The following is a 25,246-nucleotide window of genomic DNA, read 5'->3' on the forward strand; positions in this document are numbered from 1 at the left end:
GACATTACTTTGCTGACAAAAGTCCATTTAGTCAAAGCTATATTTTTTTCCAGTAGTCATGTATGGATGTGAGAGTTGGACTATAAAGAAATCTGAGCACTGAAGATTGATGCTTTTGAACTGTAATGTTGGAGAAGACTCTTGAGAGTCCCTTGGACTGCAAGGAGATCCAACCAGTCCATCCTAAAGGAGATCAGTCTTGGGTGTTCATTGGAAGGACTGATGTTGAAGCTGAAGCTACAGTACTTTGGCCATCTGATGCGAAGAGCTGACTCAGTGGAAAAGACCCTGATGCTGGGAAGGACTGAAGGCAGGAGGAGGGAATGACAGAGCATGAGATGGCTGGATGGCATCACTGACTCTAGACTGAGTCTGAGCAAGCTCCGGGGGTTGGTGATGGACAGGGAAGCCTGGAGTGATGCAGTCCATGGGGTCACAGAGAGTTGGACTCGACTGAGCAGCCAGCCGAGCTGAAGGTCTGACTGCTGCTCTGCCATCGCGTGAGGGAAGTAGACACTTCACAGTCATGTTCTTGCTCCAGCAATCTTCAGGATGCTGTTTTCAGCTCTTTCATTCAAAAGAACTGTGAGTGTGAACAAGGGACCCCTACAGCCTTGTATGTTACTCTACCACATTTAAAGGTCCTTCTAGGACAAAAAGAGTAATTTATTCTTTTGAATTTGCAAATGCATTCCTTTTTAAGTAAATATTCATATTTAGCCCTTTGTATAACACTTGTAAGAATTCTGACAGCCTCTGTGATCATCACATTGTAACAAATAATTGCAGTAAAATTAATTGGGTAGCAAAACCATCTTTAAGGATAGTAATCCTACTTACAAAAACAACTCCTTTTGATGAGGATCTTCCAAGTTGAATTGATTTTTTCTTATAAGTTCAAAAAATTCTCCTCGTCTCCTTTAAAATAAAGAAAAATATTTGGTAGTTACGATGAGTCCCCTAAGCTATGGTGAGTCCCCTGAGATCTTATCCCTTTGGTCAACAAAGGCTCGTCAAGTAAAATTTCAGGGAAAGAATCTCTAATGGTTTTTCTCATATGAGATTCTTATATTCTTATATAAGAATATATAATCCAATGTAAGAATCATATAAAAATCCTGAATACTTTACTCTCCTCTCTTCTACCATATCCTTTGGTCGAAATATTAAATCTTTTCTCACTTTTAACTAAAGTCACAAGTAATGGAAATTTCGATTCCCGAATATGATTTAGTTGAATATCAAACAATGTGAGTTAAAATTCTGATGCCGAGAATGAGTTAAGAAATTTTGCATATGGTGCAAGATCTCCATGGCTTCAATTTCATTTCATATGTCTCATTCACATAATTTTTTACTATATACCAAAATATGTCAGTATGAAGTTGTGAAGTTCTTCTGAAGCAAAGAAAGACCAAGTATAAACTAATATCTGTTCATTGTATAGTGAATACCTCCATGTGCTCAACATGGTTAAGCATCTTGGGAAACAGCGAGACATGAATTCTTTTCATAACATTTAAACTAGTCAAAGTCACAAGACACACAGAAGAGAAACCTGCATAACAAAACTGCCTGTCTGTGACTGTGTACCAAAATGAAAAGAGGTTTCGGAAGGATCCAGAGGGGAGACCATGTGGCCTGGAAAGGTCAGGAAGTCGTTGTGGTTTCAGGTACTTTTCAAATTATTGGTAGCTTGACAGTTACCAATCATCCTGCAGTCATTTTGAGCTGAAATTTACAATATATATTTTTTACCCTAATTAAAGTGCTCCAAAGTCCGAGAAAACAGCCTCTTTTAGACGTAAGTTACTTTTGGACGTACAGTGGTGGCTCTCTGGCGTGCGGGTTTGTGTGTCTGTTCTGTTTGTTTTTACTTCTCAAGAGTGGCTAAAACCACAGTGTGCATCTGTGTACAGCGGGGAGAGGCCCTCGCTCCCAGGAAATCCCGTGAGCGTGACTGTCCATCTGCCTCCACCCCCACACATGCAGCAGAGAGCCCGGACTCTGTGTGGGTAACAGACGCTGCCCAAACCCAGCAACATCGTTCCTTTCTTTTAGAAAGTAAGTTTAGTTACTCACACACACACCCACATCACTGATACACTCTCAAGCATACTTTAATTCTTAAGTCGTTAACTACATTAACTATAAAGTTCTACGTTAATACTCTTCTGCCAAAATCCAATAAAAACAAATAAGATTTACTTGTTTGGGACTCAGCTCCTTTTCCTGCCCACATGGGCTTGGGTAACAGTTTAAGGGACTGTGAGATGGTCAGAAGTTGGGGGAATGAAGGACAGAAGAAGAAGCAGATGCCCTTTATAGAGAGCATTATTATATCCTTTAGATTGGCCAGCCAAGCTTAGAATGACCTTGAGATGGTTATCTGCTTTGTGCAGAGCTTCAAAGACAGATATCAGAAACAATTCTGTATTCTGTCATTTCTAGCGTTGAGTATACTTCTCTGGCTTCCTTTAACAAACTGCTCCATGGTGTGATAAGCAGCTTTTCCAGGACATTGGTTCTTATAATCTAAAAATATCCCAATGGGGATTTTTAAAGTTGGAAACTGTGCAAACACATCCGAAATCTATTTATCAAGATATTTCTTAAAACTTACTTTATGTACAGTGCTAGGTCTGTAGCTAAAATAGCTTGCTTGATTATCTTCAGCGTGGTCTTATATTCTTCAATGGAGAGGCCACTGAGAATCTGATTGCCCTTTATAAAAAAGAAAACCATCGTAAGCACTCCACTTGGAGACGCTGCTGCTGAGAACAAAATCTGAAAATACAGTCACATCTCTTACACACATTCCGAACTCAGGAAGACAGAGGACACCTCCTTACACAAGTAAACAGCATTAAGTAATGTTTCCCCTTGAGGCACCCACCCCACCACCTTGTCATTTGAGGAAAAAAAATACCTTCATGATGGTTCATGGACCAAAGTAAGCATGTTTTTCCAACTCTTGTACTTCTTGGCTTTAGTCCAGGTCCAAAAGTTAATGACTATATACCTTTTTCCTTTGGGAAAGTTAACTGCTAAATCTGACAGTAAAACTTTGAAAAATCAAAATCATATAGATTTAATATATAATAGATGTGAAGAACAGAGGGATGAAACTGTAAATGATTATTTTAAAAATCATTTCTCTGGTTTCTGTAACAAATCCAATAACCTTTCTGGGGCAGATTTATATATATTTAACTTCTTATTGAGAATAGTGTTTATTCCTAGGGACATGTGCAGCATAGATGGGTAGCAGGCATGAGTGACGTGTGCTTCCTCAAGAAAAGAAGAGTTTGAAACAACTATAAGGAGGATTTCAAAGATGGCTAATCCATGTGCAAATTATCTAAAGTTTTTGCTACGTCACCATTTTTTAAATTTCTTGCCTGTAATTTAAAGCACAGTGACTCACTGATCTTGAACTAAGTGAAACATACTTTGGGTACTCAGACTATACTCAAAACAACATCTGTAAATTGAATCAGATGTGCTTCCTAAACCAGAGCGCTGAGGGGAAAAAACCCAGAAGCTTAGAAGTAGGATTTAGAGGCAAAGGATTTGCTCTGAAGAAAGAAAGCTACTGAGCTGGGGTCAGACATTGGTTAGAGGATAATTAGATGCCGAAACTGTAATACATGTCTAATTAATAATCTGTGATTATACAAGAAATACTATTTTAAATATTAAATCACTTTAGATTCTGGACAAAACAGTACTGTTCAGAAGATAGCTTCTGATACTTTTATTTAAGATAAGACTATGTTAAATGGAAAAGTAGAAATGTCTTTTGGTATTATATTTTAATTTTTCCTTCCATGAGCAAAAGCTATAAATTCCTATGTGTTCGTGCTTACAAAGACAGAATGTAGAGATGGGTCTTATGAGGCCGGCCATATATACAGCAAGATTCCTTTTATGTTATAATATATTACATCGTTAAGTTATGTCATCTGATAACAGAGAGTAGTGTGATAGGAATACTGTACAATATGCTTTTTAAGAAAAAGGTTAAGCATGTTTTCTTCAAAACTAAATAGGATATTAAAAATGAAGTTTGAGCTGAAGGGCAAAGACAGCAAATTCCAATGAAGGTACAGATGTTTCTGCTATAATTCAGCATAGACATTCCTGACAAGTCTCAGTTCAGAAAAGCCACACACTAAAAATAACATGGTGTATGGGAAGAACAGTACTGGGCAGACCTCGCAAAGCCCGTGCAGCTTTTTAACCAGAGCACGAGACAAACCACGGATTAGGAAGTTTGAAGGAAACTTGGACAGGCCAGGCTCACACGTCTGGCAGCTGCCTCTGAGGACATTAAAGCAGCGGACACAAAAGCAGCGGAATGGAAATGCTGGTTTATGGAGGCCCGGGGCAGTGCAGATAGAACTGGACCGCGGAGACAGTGGGGCTGTATCACGGGCGGCCCTGGAGGACGAGCAGCCTCCGCCCCACGGCCCAGCACAGTCCAGGGCGAGGGGGTGCCTCTCGGGGCAAGTGCCCACTTCCAGTACTCCTGTAACAACGGAAAGGGCTGCTCGGGCAGGAGCCAAGCAGAGCGTTTCTTCCTTTCTTGCTGAAGGCTGAAATTCAGCTCCCATAATTCTGACACCTAACCCAAGAGAACTTGTGCACGAAACGGTACAATTTGTACATTTTACCAACATCATCCCCCTACCTCCCAGTCACACACTAATTCTTGTTAAAAGTCACATCTGTAGCAGACAGTCTGTACTAGAGCATGTGCAGAATTTACAAGGAGGTGCCAGAACTGGCCACAGAACTCAGCCCTTCACCCACACTGAGAGTTAGGCCTGCATTCCTCTTCCCTCAAGTAGGAGGGAGCGGCCTGCAGTCGCTGTGTGTCTCCTGGAGCTGGGTGGGTGGGCTGGGGCTACAGTGCACTCGTGTCTCATTGACGTCTGGAAAATTGAAAAGATAAGACCCAGGCTGGCTAGATCCTGTGACTGAGCAGGAAGGAGAGGTTGCTTCCATTCAGGATGGCCTTCCTCTTCTGAGTTTTGGAGGCATTAGGTCCCTTGAAGCCCTGTCCTTTTCCAGAGGACCACAAAGAGAGCCAAGGAACCTTAGCAGAAAGGAGATGAAAGTCACTACTCAGAGTTCCAGGAGCCGAGGAGGAAGTCATAAGGCGATACACTGCGAGAGGTGGCCACGCGTATCAAGGGGACGTCAGTGGAAAAGCCCACATAGGTCGTGTGGCCATGATCATGGAATTACTCATGAGAAAAGAACCCGTGTTAGACCCCTGTGAGGCACAGAGGGGGCAGGCGTAAGGCCACCAGCCTGCTGAGCGTTCTGGGCCCCCTTCTTCCCTGTTCTCCAGGACGTGGGGACTTGGGTGTGAGAAAGGAGTCAAAGGAGCGTAGGGACGGACGAGGGAGGCCAGCCAGGGCAGGAAAAGGACCCGAAGCTTTAAGTCGGGTCCGAGATCTGTGCTGTTCCATGGGACTGAACATTCTGGTTTCTAACTTGGAAACCGTATACTGTATTTTGTGATGTAAAGCAGTAACTAGAAAGCGCTTACTTAAAAAGAGTCACCACAAGTCATAAGCCTCTTAAGTTTTCTAGGGCTCAGGGAAGATGAACCCAGTGGGCAAATATAAAGAGATGGAGATAAAATTGCTTTAAAATCACATGCCACGCACTGTGCCTTTTCAACATAAAAGTATACAACTTTCATTTTTTTTCTTATTATAAAGGTAATATATGCATACAATGGATAATGCGAATAATGAACAAATTCGAATCAGAAAATTAAAAAGCTAATAATTTAAGTAGACCGAGACAGCCATTGTGAATATTTTGGTGTATATCATTTTAATATTTTCCTTAACATAAATATGACTAGCATAGCATATCACATGCTCTCTTACATTGATATTCATTTAGTCAGTGTTGAATAACTTTATTCCTTAACAGAAATGTTTATTAGTGGTCAGAAGTTTCAATAAAAAGAGGAAAAGGTATTGCCTGTGAAAGACATTTGAGAGCAGTATAAACCACATCATTTAACGAAAACAACTAACAGAGAACCATAAAATACCAGTTTTATTTGTTTCTAATTTGGAATAACCAAACTGAGGTAAGTAACCAGTTTTCCCTTATCAGGCAACATTAAGACATTTCTGGTTTCTAGAGAAGTAAGGCTGTGAAGATCTCAAATGTTTTGGCTTTGCCTTTCTTACCCAAAAAGGAATAAAGCGTGCTCAAGAATTTATGATGCTGGGAATAAATCCAAAACTTAAAAATAAAACTGAATTTATAAACTCTCTTTTGGAAGTCCACAACCATAAATTAGGTACTTACAGGACTATTAAGGATCATCAGGCACTGATCAAAGTGATGGTGCTCCATGATTGAATGGCAGTACAGCTGAGCAAGTGGGTGTTCACTTCTGAAACGTGGTTAGTTGAAGAAAGAAAAAAAAGTTTAAAATATGACCAATCTCCCCAACATATATCAGTTATCAATTTCTTACTGGTTAACTGAAAAAGAGGCTACTTCATAAAAATTAATCAAGCAATTTTCTCTCCTTCTGCTGGAAAGACTGAGGTCATCTCTGGGAAATACATGTCAAGAGTCAAATTGTTTTCAAATATCAATGTAATTGCTCCCTGTTCACAGTACGAGCAATTTCACTGATTTTTATATTTATTAAGATAATGATAGTAGAAGGAATAAGAACAAAGGATTACTTTCTCTACACATGAAAAAATAAAAACACCTGAAACAGCTGTACCAACAATACTTTGCAATTTCAAAAGTGCAATTACTTTAAAATCTGAAATAAATTTCCATATGAGTCTTTGTTCTGAAATAAGGCTGAAGGCAGTGTCTCTGCACGTGCATGTAAGAGTTATGAGCGGTGAGAAGCAAGGGAAAGGGGGACAGTGCGTGCACGTCTCGCCCACTGGAGGAAGGAAGGAGACAGCCAAGTCAGAAAAAGCCCCCTGTGGGATGCAGCTTACTTCAGCGCAGGACTCAATGCTGAACCATTTGGCCAAGTGAAGTGGTGTGTGTGTGCTAAGTCATTTCAGTCGTGTTCAACTCTGTGTGACCCTGTGGACTGTAGCCCACCAGGGCCCTCTGTCCATGGCAAGAATGCTGGAGTGGGTTGCCATTTCCTTTCCTTCCCGAAGATTCCTTCGGGATCTTCCTGACCCAGGGATCAAACCCACATGTCTTATATCTCCTGCATTGGCAGGTGGGTTCTTTACCACTAGCGCCACCTGAGAAGCCCATATTAAGTAAAGGGGTGAGGAGAGGATATTACAGTCAGTTTGTTATGTGTAACAGTCACAAATCAAATTCTGAAGCATGATAAGCAGAGTCCTCCGTCTCCTATTTCTCATGACCTTTCACGTGGGAATATAAAGCACCATTTCCACTATTTGTTCTTTCAAAACAACAGAAGAAAATTATAGTTCCTGAAAGTCTGTTTCTTAAATTTAGAGGACAGGGGTTTATGAATTGTAAAGCATCATACAAGTGTTAGATAATACAACTGATTGGTTATTCCTTTATACTACTCTATGAATCATTATTTTACTCTGCATTTCATTTGTTGAAGATAGAGACACTACCCAAAAAGGTGACACAGGAAAAAATAAGCTAAGAATGAGAGCAGCTAAAGGGAAAACAAAAACAGTAAAATGAAAATAAAGGTAAGAGAATGGATAATTTATCTCCTCCTGATAGCACAACCAACGCTGCCGACTCCCAAGATGCCACGTCTCTTCATTGTCGCAACCTTTCTCCCAAAGTAGCTCCTGCCTTGTCTTCTTTGCTCCTTTCATGTCTAGTAAGTTGTACCATAGGTCAGATCCTGTGCTGATCACTGGACAACGGGAAGACCATGGGATGAACTAAAACAAGCAGGTCTATAAGAACCATTCTGGAGATGCATGGAGTCTACTGGGATTTAGTTAGAAACCTAGTGGGAAACTGTTCTAGTACCCAGGTAAGAGACAGCCTGGATTAGAGTGGATTTGGTAGAACTTGGGATTCTACTGGACTTGGTAGAATCCCAAATAGAGCTGTTTAAGGAGGTAGATGAGTCAGGAGCTGGCAGTGAGTCCTGGTGTTGGGAACTAGTGGAGCTGAGAGAGATGAAGGGGGAAAGCAGAGAGGCCGAGTTTCAGGACTGTCATTTATTGACCCAGGGGAAAAAGGGAGAAGACGATTTAGAATGGGGGTGAAGAAGGGAAGCCGACTGGGTGAGCGCTCGATCTATTGATTTTAAGGCGGCTGCAGTCCAACCACGTGGGTATAAATGTCTGGACTGGAAAGACTTGGGTCACATTGGCATGCAGCCGTTCAAGCAGATGAGGTCTCCAGGGAGGTGGCCTGGGCTCACAGAGGGCCCAGCATAAACAGACCCCACATCCTGCCTGGAGTCTACAGTCTGCTGTGGCAGCGGTGTTTTCTCTCCGCTCGGACCAGACCCACTAGTGTCGCTCATGTTTACACTTCAGTAAAACTACTGCAGCCTTCCTCATCCCCTTCACCTAGGAAAGGCAAAGCTCCTAGAGTATCTGCTATTTTCATTTATATGAGAAACCTAAGCACATCCAGTATCACCATCTGTCTTCCTCTGCTGGTGGTCTATAAGTCTGTTACCTGTCAGACTGTATTCCTTTTCAGTTTGGTAGATTCCCTTTCCCTAATGATAACAAGTACTCTCCACTAAGAGCCTGTGACATGTCCGGCCCTGTGCGAAGCAGTTGGTTTGATTTTGACGGTACTCTGGTATAGGACGCTTTCGCTCACCGCGTCACATCCTCAGTCCCACCTCCTACTGCAGCCGCTGTCGTGGCGTCCAGCGTCAGGCCTGCTGCGACACAGGCGTGAGGAGCCCGTGAGGAGGCGCTCGCCGGTCCAGCGAGAACGCCTCTCATCTCTGCCCCCAGGCACACCCTGCCCCCAGCCGCTCAGCCCGAGTGTGAGGCGCGAAGGCTTGGGGAGGTCACCTGTGACCGCGGCTACGTCCGTCCTCTGTCCCTCTGCAGACAGCTCTGCGTCTCCTGTCCTGAGACCGCTCCCAAGCTCCTGGCAGGACTGCGTGCCGGGCGCCCCTGCGGGTGGACATCTGGCTCCCTCGGCCTCCTCCTGCCTCCCCTCCGGTCCGTTTCCCACCCTCAGGCCTGCATTTCTGCCCCCTGGGATCACACGCACCCCTGAGCTCTATGCACGCCGGCTTCTGTCCCAGGCTATGCTCCAGGGAGACCCAGCCCCAGGCGTCGCTACAGCATTTTAGCATTTGTTTTTTTAGACAACCTAGAGTTCAGAGAGATCATCTAACTTGTTCAAGGTCAACACAAATGGCAGAGCTGGGGTTCAGACACATCCTCTTTACCGCGTGACGCTGGCTCGTGACACCAGCACCTACTCACCGACCTAGCAGCCAGACTAGAAACACGAGGCAGGTACAGTGGAAACACGTTTAAAATTTCGAATGCATTTTGCGTCTTTACACCATGCAGAAAGGACTGTTTCACATTAGAGAAGATTCTTGGCTTGTGAGATAAACAAATGCAGATTTACTGACATTTTTACATGTTGACACACATGGTTTGCCTTATGTTCTAAAACTATGGATTTATGAATCAATGACAGGGTGACAAATGCCCCAAATTCTGTCTTTACAAAGATATTCCTGGAAATCAGTGTATCCTCCGTCCTGTCACTTTCTCACTCTTTGAAACACGAGGCTACATCGCCTCCTTCTTCAAGGTCATGTCACAAGGACCCTTTAAACCACTTGCTGCAGGACTGTCCCCACTGCGGTTCGTGACCAGTCATGGGCGAGCACACCCTCCCTGCCCCTCCTCCTGTCCTGCAGTCGCTGCTCCATCTCTGACCGGCAGTAAGACGCTGGTGCGGCAATCAGACCAGTGCCTTAGAAGTCAGGAGAAAATGAAAGTGCTGGGAGAAAACACAGCCGCCCGGCACAGTACTCCTTTTCACTGGCTCTAACAGCCATCCTTTAATCTGGCTTCTCATCCATATATATTGCTCTGGGCTCAAATCTCTCAGCTACTCTTTGTAACCCATGCCAACCCATTTAGTTCTCAACTTCATAATTTCTCTCCAAGTCACCACGATCGCCTGTCAGTCAGGGCTTATTTTATGTTCCTGTTTTCTGTGATCACGGACACTCAAGCTGAGGAATCATTTCACCCTGTGACTCCAGCTCTTTGACCTCCTGGGCTCCACTGATTGTCTTTCTTTCACAGCAGGAGACATTCCCTTCTTTGTTCCACAGCACCGAGCTGCTACCGGGCACAGTCTTTCTGCTAGTGCCTGTCCCTCTCTGGGACAGAGCAAGGTCTTGAGCTCTTGTCTGTCCTGTGAAAATAGCTAAAACTTGCTGAGCAGGTAATCTGTGCCAGGTACTGTTCCAAGCACTTTGCATCGGTTTATACTTCTTAATCCTCATAGGAAACCCTGTGAGACAGGTATTATTCTGTCATTATTCTACTATACAGAGAAGGAAACAGGAAGTTTCCATGACTTGGCTCAAAGACATATAGTGAGAGGAGTCAGGATTTGAACGTGCACTCAGGCCGGTCTAAGGACTAACTGAACTCACGTATATAAAGTGCTAGAAAGAGTTCCAAATGCCACAAGGCTAAAAGCTATGACTATGTTGAGGTTAACTTCTATTACTGTTATTACTATTATTATTAGCTACTGACATTAAGACTAACTGAACTTGCACATTCTTCATATCCAGACCTCCAGTCTCTCAGGCTCTCCAGCGTTACCAAGGATGACCTCATTCCTGGCTCAGGCACACGACTCAGTTTGAACTTCTCGGACTGTGTGGTTCCTGTGCTGTCGTTGCTGCCCTGTGAAGCCTCTGAGATCCTGCTGACCCTCTGTGACCACCAGCCCATTCATGACCCAGCTCACTGTTGCTCCTCCGTTAGAGAGTGGAGGGGACCACGGTGCGGAGCGAGTTCTTCCAGGACACTCACACACACGTGATCGGGCTGTGCTTACCAGGAAGTTCTTTCATTCTGGCTTGGCTGAATCTCTAATCTTGAAAGAAAAAGCCTTACTTGGCCATCCTACGTCTCCTAACCACCGTCCCGTGTTCGGGCTCCCCCAAGGACACGGCGTGCCGACACCCCTCCCAGATCGCTTGCTCTCATCAGTGGCACCAGTGTTGCTCATTTCCTGGACCCAGCGTTAGGATTTCCCCCTTCCTTCTTGCAAATCACTAACTGTTCAATATTAGATTTAAACAGTTTCCTTCCTTCCTCCAGCTGGTATGTGATGTTCGTATACACCAGGCTTCCCCTGACAGCTTTCTGGCTGAACTCTGTGGTTCTAATTATTACCTGTTTACCTGGCACCATACGTTCAGATTTTTTCTTCTTAAGCAATGCCATTAATCACTCAGTGGTCACTACACCAAATAAAATGCACAGCCTGGTTTTCTAGCCCTCCCTCGAAAGGGTCTTCTGACTTCTTACTTTTCATTCTGACTAGTCAGGCTAGCCATCACTGCTGTGCCAATGAAAATGCCCACTTCCTGGTATTTCTGGAATATTTTCATGTTCTCTCCTCTCCACGTCTTACTCACTTCAAAGATCTGGTTTAACTCTGACTTCTTCCATTAACAGTAAAGATAGGCTACGCTGATCATGACCCATCTCCCTCTATTGAACACTTCCAGCCCATGTTATTAAAGAACAGAGGACTTACCAGATACTTTGACATTAATCACCACTGTTTGAGGAGACTATAATAAACATTCCTGGAGAACAGGGATTGAATTTTACACGTTTATAGCTCTCTGCCTAACAAAGTACAGGCCCCAGTAACCGCACATTATCCATCTGCCTAAAATGTAGGATAATTTCACTATATTTATGTTTATAAAACACAAATCCTGAATCTAACCAAGTAAATGTATCTACCACAGTCCTCCTATACGGACTACAGGCCTAATGGGGGAAAATGTCTCTGCACACGCAGATGTCTGTTCTTCAGCCACTTGTTCTGGGACTGTCTGTTTTTAAAAGAATAATCCGGTATCTATCTGAAACCACTCTTCCCATCATCCAGCCATGTGGGGGAGGAAGGCACAGGCAGTGACCTTTCCCTCCGAGTATTTCACTGGCATACTCATAGTGCTCCTCATAAAGGCCCTCCTCCTGAACCAGGGAGGAACCAGAGAATCCCATCAAGAATCTAAACAGTTTCCTAAACAAGGGATAGCTTACTTCAGATTTTCTGAGGAGATCTTCAGGAAGAACAAATGACACTAGTTCTCTTTCTAACATTGCTACTTCATAAGGGCTTTTTCTCTTTTTGATGTATTAACTTTCATTTCTGTGCCGCCTTTTATTGTTTTGGTTTCTTTACAGAGTGTTTGAATATTTGATAAAGGTCTGGACACAGTACACCTTTGTAGAAGCCAGCTCTTTATATGGAAATGTTTCTGACACTGTTAGTCTCCCAAGAGTCCCTTGGTTAAGAAAATCCTCCTGGAGATACCACTTGTTTATCACCAAGGAAAGAAAAAGAGAAACATCCCTGGAACATTCTTGGCTTCCTCTACTCAAACCACAGGGATGTAGGAAAAAATAAGTATCTCTGAAACTCCTTTAATTTATTTTTAAAAGTTGTTATTACTTGGTGCAAGTCTACTTTGTGGTATATGTGGAAGTAAGATCCTGCAGTTTTTTTCCCAGGACTTTTTTTTTTTTTTTTTTTGAAGAGAAGATGACGTTTCTCCAGATGTTTTTTGTGGGTGATTATTTTTAAATAAACAAAGGGAAAAAATAGCTGAGTACTTTCTTTCGCCCTGAAGCAGGGCAGTATGGCCATCCATACACTAACAGTCCACATCCTAATGACACAATGCTTAGGGCTGAGCGAAGAGAAGGCCGCCCGGCTGGCTGACCCTCAGCTGCTCTAGACTCTCCGCTACATGTCTCCACATCACCGTTCCCTCTCGGAACTGCTCCTGTGCTGAGGGGAGCTCAGGACCAGTCACGTGACACAGCACCGAGGACAAAGGGTACGTCACACAGCCAGTTCTCCAAAACCTTCGATTTTAGAGAGCAAACACCTAGCCTCCGGCAGCCAGGCCAGAGCTTGCTATCTTTTCCCATCAGTGGTTAGCAGAAGGCATGGTTGCTGCATTGCTACAGTTCTTTCTACATCAAGTTTTCCACTTACTGTATTTAGATGAGGGGGATGTGACTAGAGAGCTTTCTGAAGTTCTCTCAAGATATCAGATATCTGGAATTTCCTAGCGAGATACATGCATTAGCTGAATCACTTGCATACTTTAAAAAATGTTCAATAATAAGAAATTTCACCAAAAAATGTATGCTTTCAACTAATTTGCTCCAAGAAAACAAAAATGTCATGATAGCATTTATGATGTCATAAATCTGATGATTACCTTTAGTATCACATTTGCCATTGCAAATGTTATGTAAGCACGGTCCACAAGAGAGCCTGGAAATCTTGTCTGAAGAATTAGTATCTTACTCTCAAAATCAGTCCCAAAGCAGGCTTCTGATGATGACAGGACTATCACTAGCACCTGAAGCTAAGATTGATTTTAACACTGAAAAATGTGCCAGGCATTCTACCTGGTAGTGATGTGCGTTATGTCTTAAAAAACTTAGGTCCACCCCATGAGTAGGAATGCTGCAATCCTGACTTCACAGAGGTGAGCGCCCCTGCTCAGTCACACAGGGACTCTGTGGCGAGGGGGAGGACGCAAATCCAGGTCTGACCTCAGAGCCCTGACTGGCCAGTACCGTGGTCTACTGCCTTCACTGAGACCAAAAGCCTCTTCATGGATGGCACTTACTAAGGACTTAGGATTGAGCTAAGCACTTTTCAAGTACTATCTTTTATTCCAGGGTGAAATTCTACCTTTTCTGTACTAGTCTTAATAGTTTTCCAATGACGCTCTTAAGCCTGGTGTTCATAAACTAAAGAAAAACTCCTGGTAATTCTCCAATGAAATAAGATTCTCAACGTAAATACTTTTCAAACTTCAGGCCAGAGATGTTCCCGATATAATGTTGGACTTGCACTATTTTTTCCATTTCCCTTAAACAAAACCAGAGTATGTTACGGGACCTTGACCAACTGAAATTTCGTATCATTAATATTTGCTGTGGCTTCTACTTTTAACAAGACAGCCCAACAATTTAAAAGAAACACCCTCTTCTGCCACTGGGGCAAATGTCTTACCGCTGTATGTAAGAGTTATTGACACCACGGTGATCCAGATCATGGCTTAAGGCAGCAATCAGCAGTGCGAGTATCTCCAGGTCCGTCAGCCTGTTCTACAAGACCGAAGACCGTGGGGGAGAGAAAGAAAGAACCATTTGGTAAAGCGCATTATACTACCTCTTTTCACCCAGCACATGGTTTTGTCCTCAGCACTTGACATACGTGCTTCTTTCTAGTCACAGAGGACTCACGCTAGAATCCTTTCCTACAAGGACTGAATCAGTCATATTTTGTCTTCAGAATGGGATCGTTATTATCAACAGAAAAAATTAAGATGACTCACATAATCAACAATCTGTCCATGTGCAGTCAATGTTTTTAATTCTTAATTATCTACATACATGTAGAATAATCCAAACTTTCAACAACTGTCTTCTCTCTGAATTTTTGCAGGGAACTTTCTGCAGTTCCCTCTAGATTCTGTGGCCTTTTCTGTCTGCCAGTTGCTATATACTTCAGTTGCTATATACTTCACTCTTATTAGAAGCACAGATGTGATTATTAGCCAACAATAGGAAAAAAAAGATGAGGAGTGAAAATTTGGCTTTGAAAAGTTGCACAATATATTCCAAAGCCAAATACAGGTTATTTTTAATACCTGCCATTTGTATTATCTACTCAACTATTCTCCTTCATTAGTAAGAAAACATAGGTGAAATTATTATCAGCTCTGTTCTGTTGGACCTCTTAACATCCTACATAGTAATGTCTACAACAGGTACAGAAATCACCATTCTGTTATTGTTCACAAAAAGCAGGGACAGGCTTCAGTGATACAGTCCTCACGACCGTCTCAAACCCCAAAATAAATGCACCCTATTTCTTATAAATGTTAGAGTAGGAAAATACAATCATGGTATTTGATATGGCTTCTTAAGACAACAATCACTTTTTTTTTTTTTTTTAGCTCTAGCCAGTTAAAATGTGCATTCAATGAAAGTCAAGACAGAGGATAACATTTTTAGAGTTTGTTAAATAAAAAAGAGCATGGAAGCTCTGAATTAAAAACAGTCATGTGATGGATGCCTGGAATCACTTACCTAGAATAACTAGTCAATTCCCACTGAAGTTAGAATCTAAGGCCAGAGATATGAAAAATCTGACCTGGAAAGGAACGAATTACTTGAATGTTTTCTGCACTGATCTTCCTTATAAAGGTCTCTGGTCACATGTATGAAACCAAAACCTTTTCCATGAAATGATATAAAATTAGTGCTCCAGAGAAAATGAGGTGGAAGACCCAGGGCCCATCTATGGAGCAGAGTTCAGGACCTGGGTGGTTTCTGAGAAGATCTGCTGTGGAGCAGTTTTACTGTGACTGTGAGAAACGGGATACTTTCCTTCTACCGTAGAGTCTCCTCTGAAGGAGGCATTTATTTGGCCAAAGACTATTAAGTTTAACATGAAGCTATTTAAAAAAAGTTTTTTAAATATGCAATGTATATTATATATGAAAGAAAATTAGAAATTATTTTGCCATATTAGTCTTCTTGAATTAAGAGACGCAGGAGACAGGGTTTTCACTCCCTGGGTTGGGAAGATCCCCTGGTGGAGGGAATGGCTACCCACTGCAGTATTCTTGCAGGGAAAATCCCACACACAGAGAAGCCTGGTGGGTCAGAGTCGCACGGGCTTGTGAGAGTTGGCCATGTCTGAGCACAAGCGCACACGACACAATTTGCTTCTAAGTGGCAGTAAGTATTATTCTCAATCAGCACTAGTGCACATTAAAAAAAACGGGAAGGATGTGCGGTAAAGCAACAAAACGTCTTAAATATATAAATGACTCTGAGAAGTACCTGAATTTTGCCTGCTTTTAGTGCAGCGAACATGCACTGAGCCGTATTGAAGGCATGTCTCCAATTATGATAGGCGACGTTCTTCCGATAGTTCTTCTTCACACTTAAAATCCACCTGCAAAGGACCTTTAGGAGACAAAGGGTAAGTAGTCAAAATAACTGCTAACGCTTATCCTACACTGACTTCATGCACTGTACAGAGCACTGACATCTGACCCCAGGACTCTGAGGGACGCACTGCAACTGAGACAGCTTTACAGATGACCAAACTGACATTCCGAGAGGCAGCTTGCCCAAGCTCACGGTGCACGTAAAGGATGGGGCCAAAATTCAGATCTTGACAACAGTTTGATTCCAGAGTCCACCACGCAAACCATGGGGCCAACTAAACTAGATGTAAAAGGCAAGGCAGCGCTAAGAAATGCGGGGCACAGACGGGCTTCATAAAGGGTGCTGTGTCCCCGTGCAATCAGTCAGGGCAGTCCAGCAGTCACAGGCGCAAGGACTCCGCTCAGCGGCCGTGCAGGCAGTCACTCTCCGCTTCTCATGCCCTCATTCTCTATGTCTGCGGAGGTGTTCGTGAGGCTTCTCCAGGACAGACAGGCACGCAGCACATATCCAAGGACAAACTAAAACTCCAAGTCGCAGTCTCTGTCCCCTTTAAACGGTTCTTAAATATTCAGGCAGAGTTACTGCTTGGTTACCAAGAAGTAATTAAAGCACACACACACACATAAAGCCCTGGTGTGTGTGTGTGTTTAATCTATATATTTTTAAAGATGGAGGGAAAAAGGACAGACTGTTCAGAAAATCTCACAAGCTGGGTTTAATTCAACTCCTAAGTGGTGGATTTAACAAAATGCCCAGGGGACTCATGGGCCCTAAGCATGATAATTTTGTTTGTGTTAGCGTCAGAGTCTGCCTCTCTTCAATTCTGAATGATTTACTATGCTTTGGAGGCACTCTAAAAATAAATATGTACTTCTCCCTATGTATATTTATGGGGATATTTCATACACAAAAGCCATTGCTCTGGGGAATGGAAAAAGTACCAGGGAAAAGAATCCTGCTTTAATAATATTCAACACAGTTTGATTGGCTGCAAAAGTAGGCCAAAAAACAAGGTTTCTTCTTTGTTGGTACAAAATTGCTTATAGAGGATTTGGCAGAAAAATCAATGCTTTCATATCCTCCCTTTTCTTCTCAGGTCTCTCTCTTCCTGTTCTATGACGCAGTTCACAGAGAATTCTGATAAAAGGAACCTAAGTGTCCCCAAGCTCTTTTACCCACCCCTGAGTAACCATATTTCCCAGAGGATTTTCGAAGGCTAAGACTGACATGTGCTGACCTGAAATACACTATAGCATGACCATCTCTGAATAAAGTTGACCCTGAAGATAACAGATTCATCTTATTAGGAGAATTTTAAGTAAGAATTATTAACTTTCTTTTGATCTGTTTAGAAAGTATACAGTGAAGTCTTGTAGAAAACTATCTAGTTGCTAAGTTGTGTCTGATTCTTTTGCGACCCCCTGGATGGTAGCCCTCCAAGCTCCTCTGTCCACAGGATTTCCCAGGCAGAATACTGGAATGAATGGGTTGCTGTTTCCTTCTTCTCCAGGGGATCTTCCCGACCCAGGGATCAAACCCATGTCTCCTGACTTGCAGACAGATTTTTTACCGCTGAGCCACCTGGGAACTCCCATTGTAGAAAATTACTGGCGATTAATCACAGAATCAAGGAAAATAAGCAGGAAAGCCCAGATATTTAACCTTTGGGACTATCTCTCTGCTGTTGCTGCTGCTAAGTCACCTCAGTCGTGTCCGACTCTGTGCGACCGCATAGACGGCAGCCCACCAGGCTCCCGTCCCTGGGATTCTCCAGGCAGGAACGCTGGAGTGGGTTGCCATTTCCTTCTCCAATGCATGAAAGTGAAAAGTGAAAGTGAAGTCGCTCAGTTGTGTCCGACTCTTCGCGACCCCACGGACTGCAGCCCACCAGCCCTCCTCCGTCCATGGGATTTTCCAAGCAAGAGTGCTGGAGTGCATTGCCATTGCATATCTCTCTACTAATCATAAAATCTGTAGGCATAATTAAATAGGCATGTATAGCATATAATGGGAAATAATGGACAAAATAACTATGACACCTAATTCCTAATGGACTACTCTAGTCTTCTTTTTGGGGGCCATGCTGCAAGCTTGTGAGATCTTAGTTTCCCGACCATGGGTTGAACCTGGTCATCCTAAGTGGACCTAACAATTGGGTCACCAGGGAACTCCCGATTCTGCTTCTACTGAGATGGGCCTATTGAACTGAGTGACCCAATGACCACCCCATTGTATCTAATTAGTAACTAGATTCAAGTACAGTTTTGTATTCTGTTATCAGAATGTTCTTAACAGCATTTAGGAAAATTATGGTCAGATCTGTTAAATGCTTGGTGGATATGCCTGGAATGTTCAAACTTGTAATAGCCTTTCATAGAGGACTTGTGAACAGCTGTGAGCAGTTTGAAGACCCTAGGGAGCATGCTCAATACAGTGAATCAGTCTCCAACAATGACAAAGGCTTCCTAAGTGCTGAGCAACATACTTAAGATTCTGTGGGAGAAAGCAAAGAAAGAAAACACAGCCTGGCTCCTGCCTTCAAGAGTTTCAATCAGTAGCAAAACTAACAAAAGCACACATATAAAGGAAATAAATTCACATAAAAATGAGAACACGAATTTATAAACTGTCAACAGGATTCCAAGTGGCATGAAGTCAGTCCTAGAGTTTTCCCAGGAATAGAGATTTCTGCATCATGCTTCAAGGAAAAAGTATGCTGTGGCACAAAGTGGAGTGCACTTGGGGAGTGGACCATCCTGTCCATTCATGGGAGGAATAATGTGTCAAAGACAGAAGGCAAAGGAAAGCAGGCATAGCACAGCAGATTGGTAGAGGAAAGCAAAAGAATCTGTCTCAGAGATCCATGAGAGTTACAGGAGAGAAAAGGTCTGGAAGCCAACAGGGACAAGATTTGTCGCATCTTTCAGTAGGAGGATTCTTTGTCAGGGCACTTTATGATGCTCACATCTTTTCTAGCAGCAACATTTTAATTACCATCCTAAAATTATATCTGAATTGTATAGTGGCAATAATATCTGAAATAAAACGGATGAATCACCAAGGCAGGAAGGTCCATCAGAGTAACAGAGACATTCAAGCTGACACCGGACAGAATTGGAACAGTGGTTACTCAAGTGGAAAAGTAGAGGAGATGAACGAGACGCTGGGGAGAGACACCTGCCTAATGGACACACATTCAGCAAAAGGTAAAAACAAAACACTGAGAGAAATTCTAAGGACTACCTTCTTATCTAACACTCAAATGCTATCTAAAACCTTATTTTTTAAAACTTACTTTAAAAAAACTTACTTTTAATTGAAGGATAAATTGCTTTACAGAATTTTGTTTAGAGCTTATGTTTTTAAGAAATAAATCAATTTATGTAATAATTTCATAAGTAGGTACAAGGATCATACTCCTGTTCTGGCCGGGCCCTTTCAACAGAGCCATTACCGGTGCAAAGTATGGGAGATCTCAGGAATGGAAAGGGACCTGAGTTGCTATCTAGATTTATGTAAGTCCCATAACTAGCAAGCAGCAGAACTGAGACTCACATTTAGATCTTCTGGCTCTATATGAGATCTTCATTCCATTAATAAAGGCTTTAATGCATGAGCCCTGTGACTTACAACAGAAAAATCTGACCATGGGTAATATAACCATGGTCAAATTTGACTTGAAGGGATTAACTTTCTACTTAATACTTTTGTATTAAGCAAAATATACAAGTGTGGACACATACCAACAGACAATCACACAGATGCATGTATAATTCTCATAAGACCCCCATAGGGAAAGTCATACCATTATTTCCAATTAACAGATTACAAAACTTGAAAATGTGAGCAATTAACTGCCCAAAGAAATGAGAGCTAATCACCAGTAGAGCTATGACTCAAATCCAAGAATCTTCTACTCCATCATGCTATGTCTGGAGCTTCCCTGGGGGCTCAGACGGTAAAGCGTCTGTCTGCCTGCAAGGCGGGAGACCCAGGTTTGATCCCTGGGTCAGGAAGATCTCTTGGCGAAGGAAATGGCAACCCACTCCAATACTCTTGCATGGAAAATTCCATAGACAGAGGAGCCTGGTAGGCTGTACAGTCCATGTGGTCACAAAGAGTAGGGACACGACTGAGCTACTTCACTTTCACACTATGTCAGTTTCTTCATTTGTAAAACAGGGACAATAATAGCCAAAGAACCTTTCTTGAGAGGTTCTTGAAATAATTAAATGATATGATATCCCTTAATCAACACACTCTAATAGGAGTGAAGGATTACTGGAGTGTACAGGTTCTATTTTCACCCAAGAACAATATAAACTTTGGTTAAATTGAAGGAAGAACCAGATTTGGGCCTCCAGTAATACCAGAAATGACACTGTATTAACCTTAACTATATTAGAGCTCAGTTCTCAGACCTCAGTAAGTCTCTGAGATCAGGGACAACTCATCACTAAAGTGCATCCCTAGCACAATGCTGGGCACATGGTTTATTGTTAATAAATTGTCATTTTATGAATTAATGGAGTGCTGGATAGTGGAGGCCTTCAAGGTATTTACATATCCATATAGGAAATCCATACAAGGAGACTAGACATTCAACTGATTGGGGAAAAAAAAAAAGACGGCTTTAAAGGCAAATTACTAAATTTCTTTTTCATATAGGCCTTTCTGTTCTCCCTTATTCTTCGATACAATAACACAGGCATTATGAAATAAACTAGAATTCCCTGATATCCCCCCAACTGGTATGAGAAGGGACTGATCTCAGTCTTGCTGTTTTTGAGAGGCAAGTAAGGTAACTGACTGGAGTTAAAACCAGTCTTCATCTTCACTCCACATGTGTGACCCTGTTTGAACCAAGAGCTTGGCTTCACATCAGCCCCTCGGCTCCCTCCTTTCCAAAGGCATTCACTCTGTTTGGGTCCTTCTTTCTACTGTGTTATCATAACCTCAGATCATATTACTTCCCTGCGTAAGATTCCTCAGTGACTCACCATTGTTTTCAGAATAAAATGCAAACTCCTCTAAGCAGCGAACGAGGACCCAGGCAGCCGGCTTCTCTCCTTCCCCTGCAGCTGCTCTCCCGACACCGTCACCCCGCACAGCGCTCCCGCCCCACCCCCGTCACCGTGCCCTGGGCCGGGGACACCCTGCCCTGTTCTGCAACCTGCTGCTCCAGACGTGTGGGGGACGCAGTACATGCCCTCCCAGTGGTTGATGGTTTCCCTTCAAACATCCTGGGTCTGTATTAGGTGACAGTATATGAATCTTCATTCATACTTGGTTCATCTTCATTTCATACTGAAACTTCATTCCATGCTAGTGCCCGAAACTAACCCTCTTACACACACACACCCCACTTCCAGAGCACACCGCTGCGTCCCCACCTCATGTTTCATCTGGAAGCTCTGCACGAGGTTGAGGTCCGTGAACATCCGGATTGTGCACAGCGCTGTGTCCAGGTCGGACAGCTCGAAGTCGCTGAAGCCGAAGTCGGTGATTTTAAGGGTCTGGGCAGACGGCACCACAGCAGCCTTGGGAGACGCAAGAGGAAGCAACGAAGTGAAGCTGTTAATCAGAGCGGCACAAACGACCGCGCTTTCTCGCTTTGCTTTCGGAAATGGCCCGTTGGACTTAATTTTTTCTTTTTAATGTCATACGCTAGAAATATTTTACTATACAAGTTGTTCCTTTTTTCTTTTTTTTTAAACTGAGCCCTTTGTGGGTAAGTGATATGTTTCCAAGTAAGGCCAGGTGGAGAGAGGGTAACTGTATCTGGAACACTAGGCAGATCTAAGGAGTCCAGGGACCCGACCGCCTTATATTTCCTCAGTGTCAATTCACTCAGCAGGTATTTACTGAGTACTTATTCTGCTCCCATCCCAGTACTATGGACTGAGAATAAGTAGTGAGCAGGATAATGATGACGTTCTAGGCATTTTATGTTTAATTCTCAAGACAACTTTATGAAATGGATACTTTAGCTCCATCCTTGGTTTGATTTTTAATCATCTAGTGGTAGTAAACACTTGCAATTTCTTCAAATACACACCTTGCTCTTTTTAAAAAAATCAATGTTCCTTTTACCTCCTGCTTCTCCTACTTTCTTTAACTAAAGGACTTCTTTAAGACACAGTTCCCATCCAAATTAAAGTTATTAATAAATGCCCTTCAGAGCCAAGCCCACTGTGGGAATACCTGTTTAATCACACAAAATTCATTTCAATGTACTTTCTTGTTTATCTGCTCCTAACCACACTGGACTGACAGGTGGGGCTGAATCTTACACATCTTTGTATCCATTGTGTCCACTGATGGATATAGTTCTGATATTTGTTAATATGAATACTTATTAAATGAATGGGAGGGGGGAAAAAAATCTCATTCTCTTCACTTAATTTGAGTTACAAGTTATAAGGTCTGGTTTTAAGGTCCCAAATCCTCCTAGAAAGGTGAAGTCCATTAATTTTGAGTTAGAAAACTAGCAGATGCATGCATTCCAATCTCTTTTGTTTGGTACTGAATATTTTTAAAAATCACCATTATTTGTTATACTATTTAAAAATTGGGAGATTTTAACAATAACGCACTATTTCTGGTCTTTCCTGAAAAATCAGGCCACGTTGAGCTTCAGTTCCCACGAAGCCACAGCCAGCTCTCCTCCCCCACACCCCCACCCCACACCCCCTGGCCCCCTCAGACTGAGCAGGTCTCACTCCCAGATTCTCTGCCAGGCCCCCACCACATGAAAACTTACAAGAACCTCACTCCTCAACCCTCTTGACTATTTATTCTGCCAGCACTTTAGCGGCCTTAGCCACATCTGGCTGAAATTCATCTGATAAAAAGAGGCTTTAACTTGGTGTGGGGCAGAGGGAGAAAATACAGAAATCTCAGCCAGGTTCCTGCTGATGTTTTTTCCTTGCTCTTCTCTAACCCCCTGAAGTTTCCTCTGAGTATCTGCCACATGACTTCTTTGCTCTCACTCCGTCTTTTTGTGAAGTGAAAAGGTCACACACAGAGTTATAAAACCTTATGGAGCAACCTAGAGCTTTCCACTACCAAGCTGCAGGCACGTGCACGTTCGCTGTGCATCTTGACTGGCATCTTTTACTTACGCATACCAGACGTGTTTCAACTTTAAAAGAATGTCACCCTCCTCATACTCCAAACTAAGTCTCTTTCCCCAAGCCCAAATTTCACAAGAAAATAAGCCCTCTGTCCAGCCAACTGCACGGGCTAAGGCATGGGCTGAGGAGGGGAAGGGAGGAAGACAAATGTCTGGGTAAATGGCTGCGGTATCTACAGCAGCCTTCAGCATCATAGACCGAGCCGGCACTGGAATGGAGCTCGGAAGTGTGGAGGTGGGAGCAAACCCACCTTTAACTCAAAGCAGAAAACAGCTGCTTCTCTTAAACATTGCATAAGAGAACAGATGTTCATTCCTTAGGGCTTCATTATTCTTAGAGCAGGAAGTTGTCTCTCTCTCCTTCCACAAAGGATATTCTAAACACCACGGGATGAGGACAGCCTACATGCCTGGTGCCTTGCTCTGTTACACAGCACTAATTCCTGACCACTCTCCTCCCAGAGAAGACTCTTTTCTTCTGCTTGATCAGCCTCGTCACACCATGACTCAGCCTTTCGAGCTGACCTAAGGGGGATGTGCAGACATTTTCCTTCAGGACCTTGTGGTCAGTGATACAGAGGTTCCGGATTCTTGGGAATGATTGCTAGTAAGTCATGAGAAAGTCATACATCATTAAAGCTCTCATAAATTGCTTCTCTGACCATCATGAGAGAATTCAATTTTGTTTGCCCTGAAAGGGCTTGGGATACAGCGGATTTGAATAAAACATACTACTTTATTTGAAATAAAACATACTGCTTGTCATTCTAACTTACCATTTATAAAATATAATATTCTACATCTTACTAATAAGCAGGGGGAAAGATGTGGTGTGTCTGGGAGAGGTTATGTATATACAATTCTGGGTTTTCATAGCTTCTGCCTTTCAGGGATGGTTTGATTTGTCAGAATTTGCAAAGTGAAATCTTTGGGGGATAATATAACTTATGATATTGAAGATTTAACAGAAATAACATTTTATAGATTCTGTAAAGCAATACAGTGCTATAAGTATGTGTATGCATTATAACTGAATAACCCAGTTCAGAACTTCTGGAACTATGATACCACCTAACACTGTTCAAAGGTCTTCCCTGGTAGCTCAGTGATAAAGAATCTGCCTGCAATGCAGGAGACACGGGTTCGATCCCTGGATTGGGAAAGTCCCCTGGAGAAGGAAATGGCAACCCACTCAAGTATTCTTGTCTGGAAAGTCCCATGGACAAGAGGAGCCCGGTGGGCTACAGTCCACGGGGTTGCAAAAGAGTAGGACAAGACTTAGTGACTAAACAACAACAGTTCCACACTGCTTATTCTCCCAGGTGAGAGCACAGTGCTTGTGAATTCTTAAGCAAAAGCAATTAGGTATTTGCCTGCTTAATTTGGACAGAGTTAAGCCTTTCTGAGTTGGGCATTCTAATCCCTGTCAAATTAACCAAATACTGAATGTAAAAAAAATATACAAAGCTCCTTGGATTAAATATTTAACCTGGCAAACAGTTTAGTAATATAATGTCACTTTTCTTCTGAGTCCTTTAATTACATCTGCCACTCAAACTAATAAAGAAACTAGTAATAAACTATTAATAAAGAAATTATTCCTTGTATGACTCTTTAGAGTAAATTCATTTTAAGTCCCTTTTTTATTATGACTCCTTTTTCTAAGGCCTTGATCGCTTTTCACCATTTTTGCAAAAATTAAAAACAAAGGCAAATAACTCTGGAAGTGAAATTCATTAAGGGTGAAACTGGACACATTGCTCAGTGATCTTTAATCAAAACCAGTTGTTCTGGACGACCCCGGTGGTCCAGTGGTTAAGAATTGTCTGCCAATGCAGAAGACACAGGTTTGGTCCTGGTGGGAGAGGATTCCACGTGCCACAGCCGCCTGAGC

General features: G+C 42.6%; 1 protein-coding gene across 1 annotated transcript in view; it reads right to left on the bottom strand.

Moving 5' to 3' along the window:
- PDE5A (phosphodiesterase 5A) overlaps window positions 1–25,246 on the bottom strand; it is a gene marked incomplete at its 5' end in the record, with an annotated part of 112,625 nt that overhangs the window by 16,531 nt on the left and 70,848 nt on the right. The window contains 6 exons of the mRNA XM_070452386.1: window positions 841–918; window positions 2,624–2,724; window positions 6,343–6,430; window positions 14,266–14,360; window positions 16,107–16,232; window positions 21,611–21,757. Coding sequence (XP_070308487.1) covers window positions 841–918; window positions 2,624–2,724; window positions 6,343–6,430; window positions 14,266–14,360; window positions 16,107–16,232; window positions 21,611–21,757 — 635 coding nt within the window. The remainder of the gene's footprint in view (window positions 1–840; window positions 919–2,623; window positions 2,725–6,342; window positions 6,431–14,265; window positions 14,361–16,106; window positions 16,233–21,610; window positions 21,758–25,246) is intronic.

The sequence above is a fragment of the Odocoileus virginianus genome, chromosome 21 (assembly GCF_023699985.2).
Source record: "Odocoileus virginianus isolate 20LAN1187 ecotype Illinois chromosome 21, Ovbor_1.2, whole genome shotgun sequence".
NCBI lineage: Eukaryota > Metazoa > Chordata > Mammalia > Artiodactyla > Cervidae > Odocoileus > Odocoileus virginianus.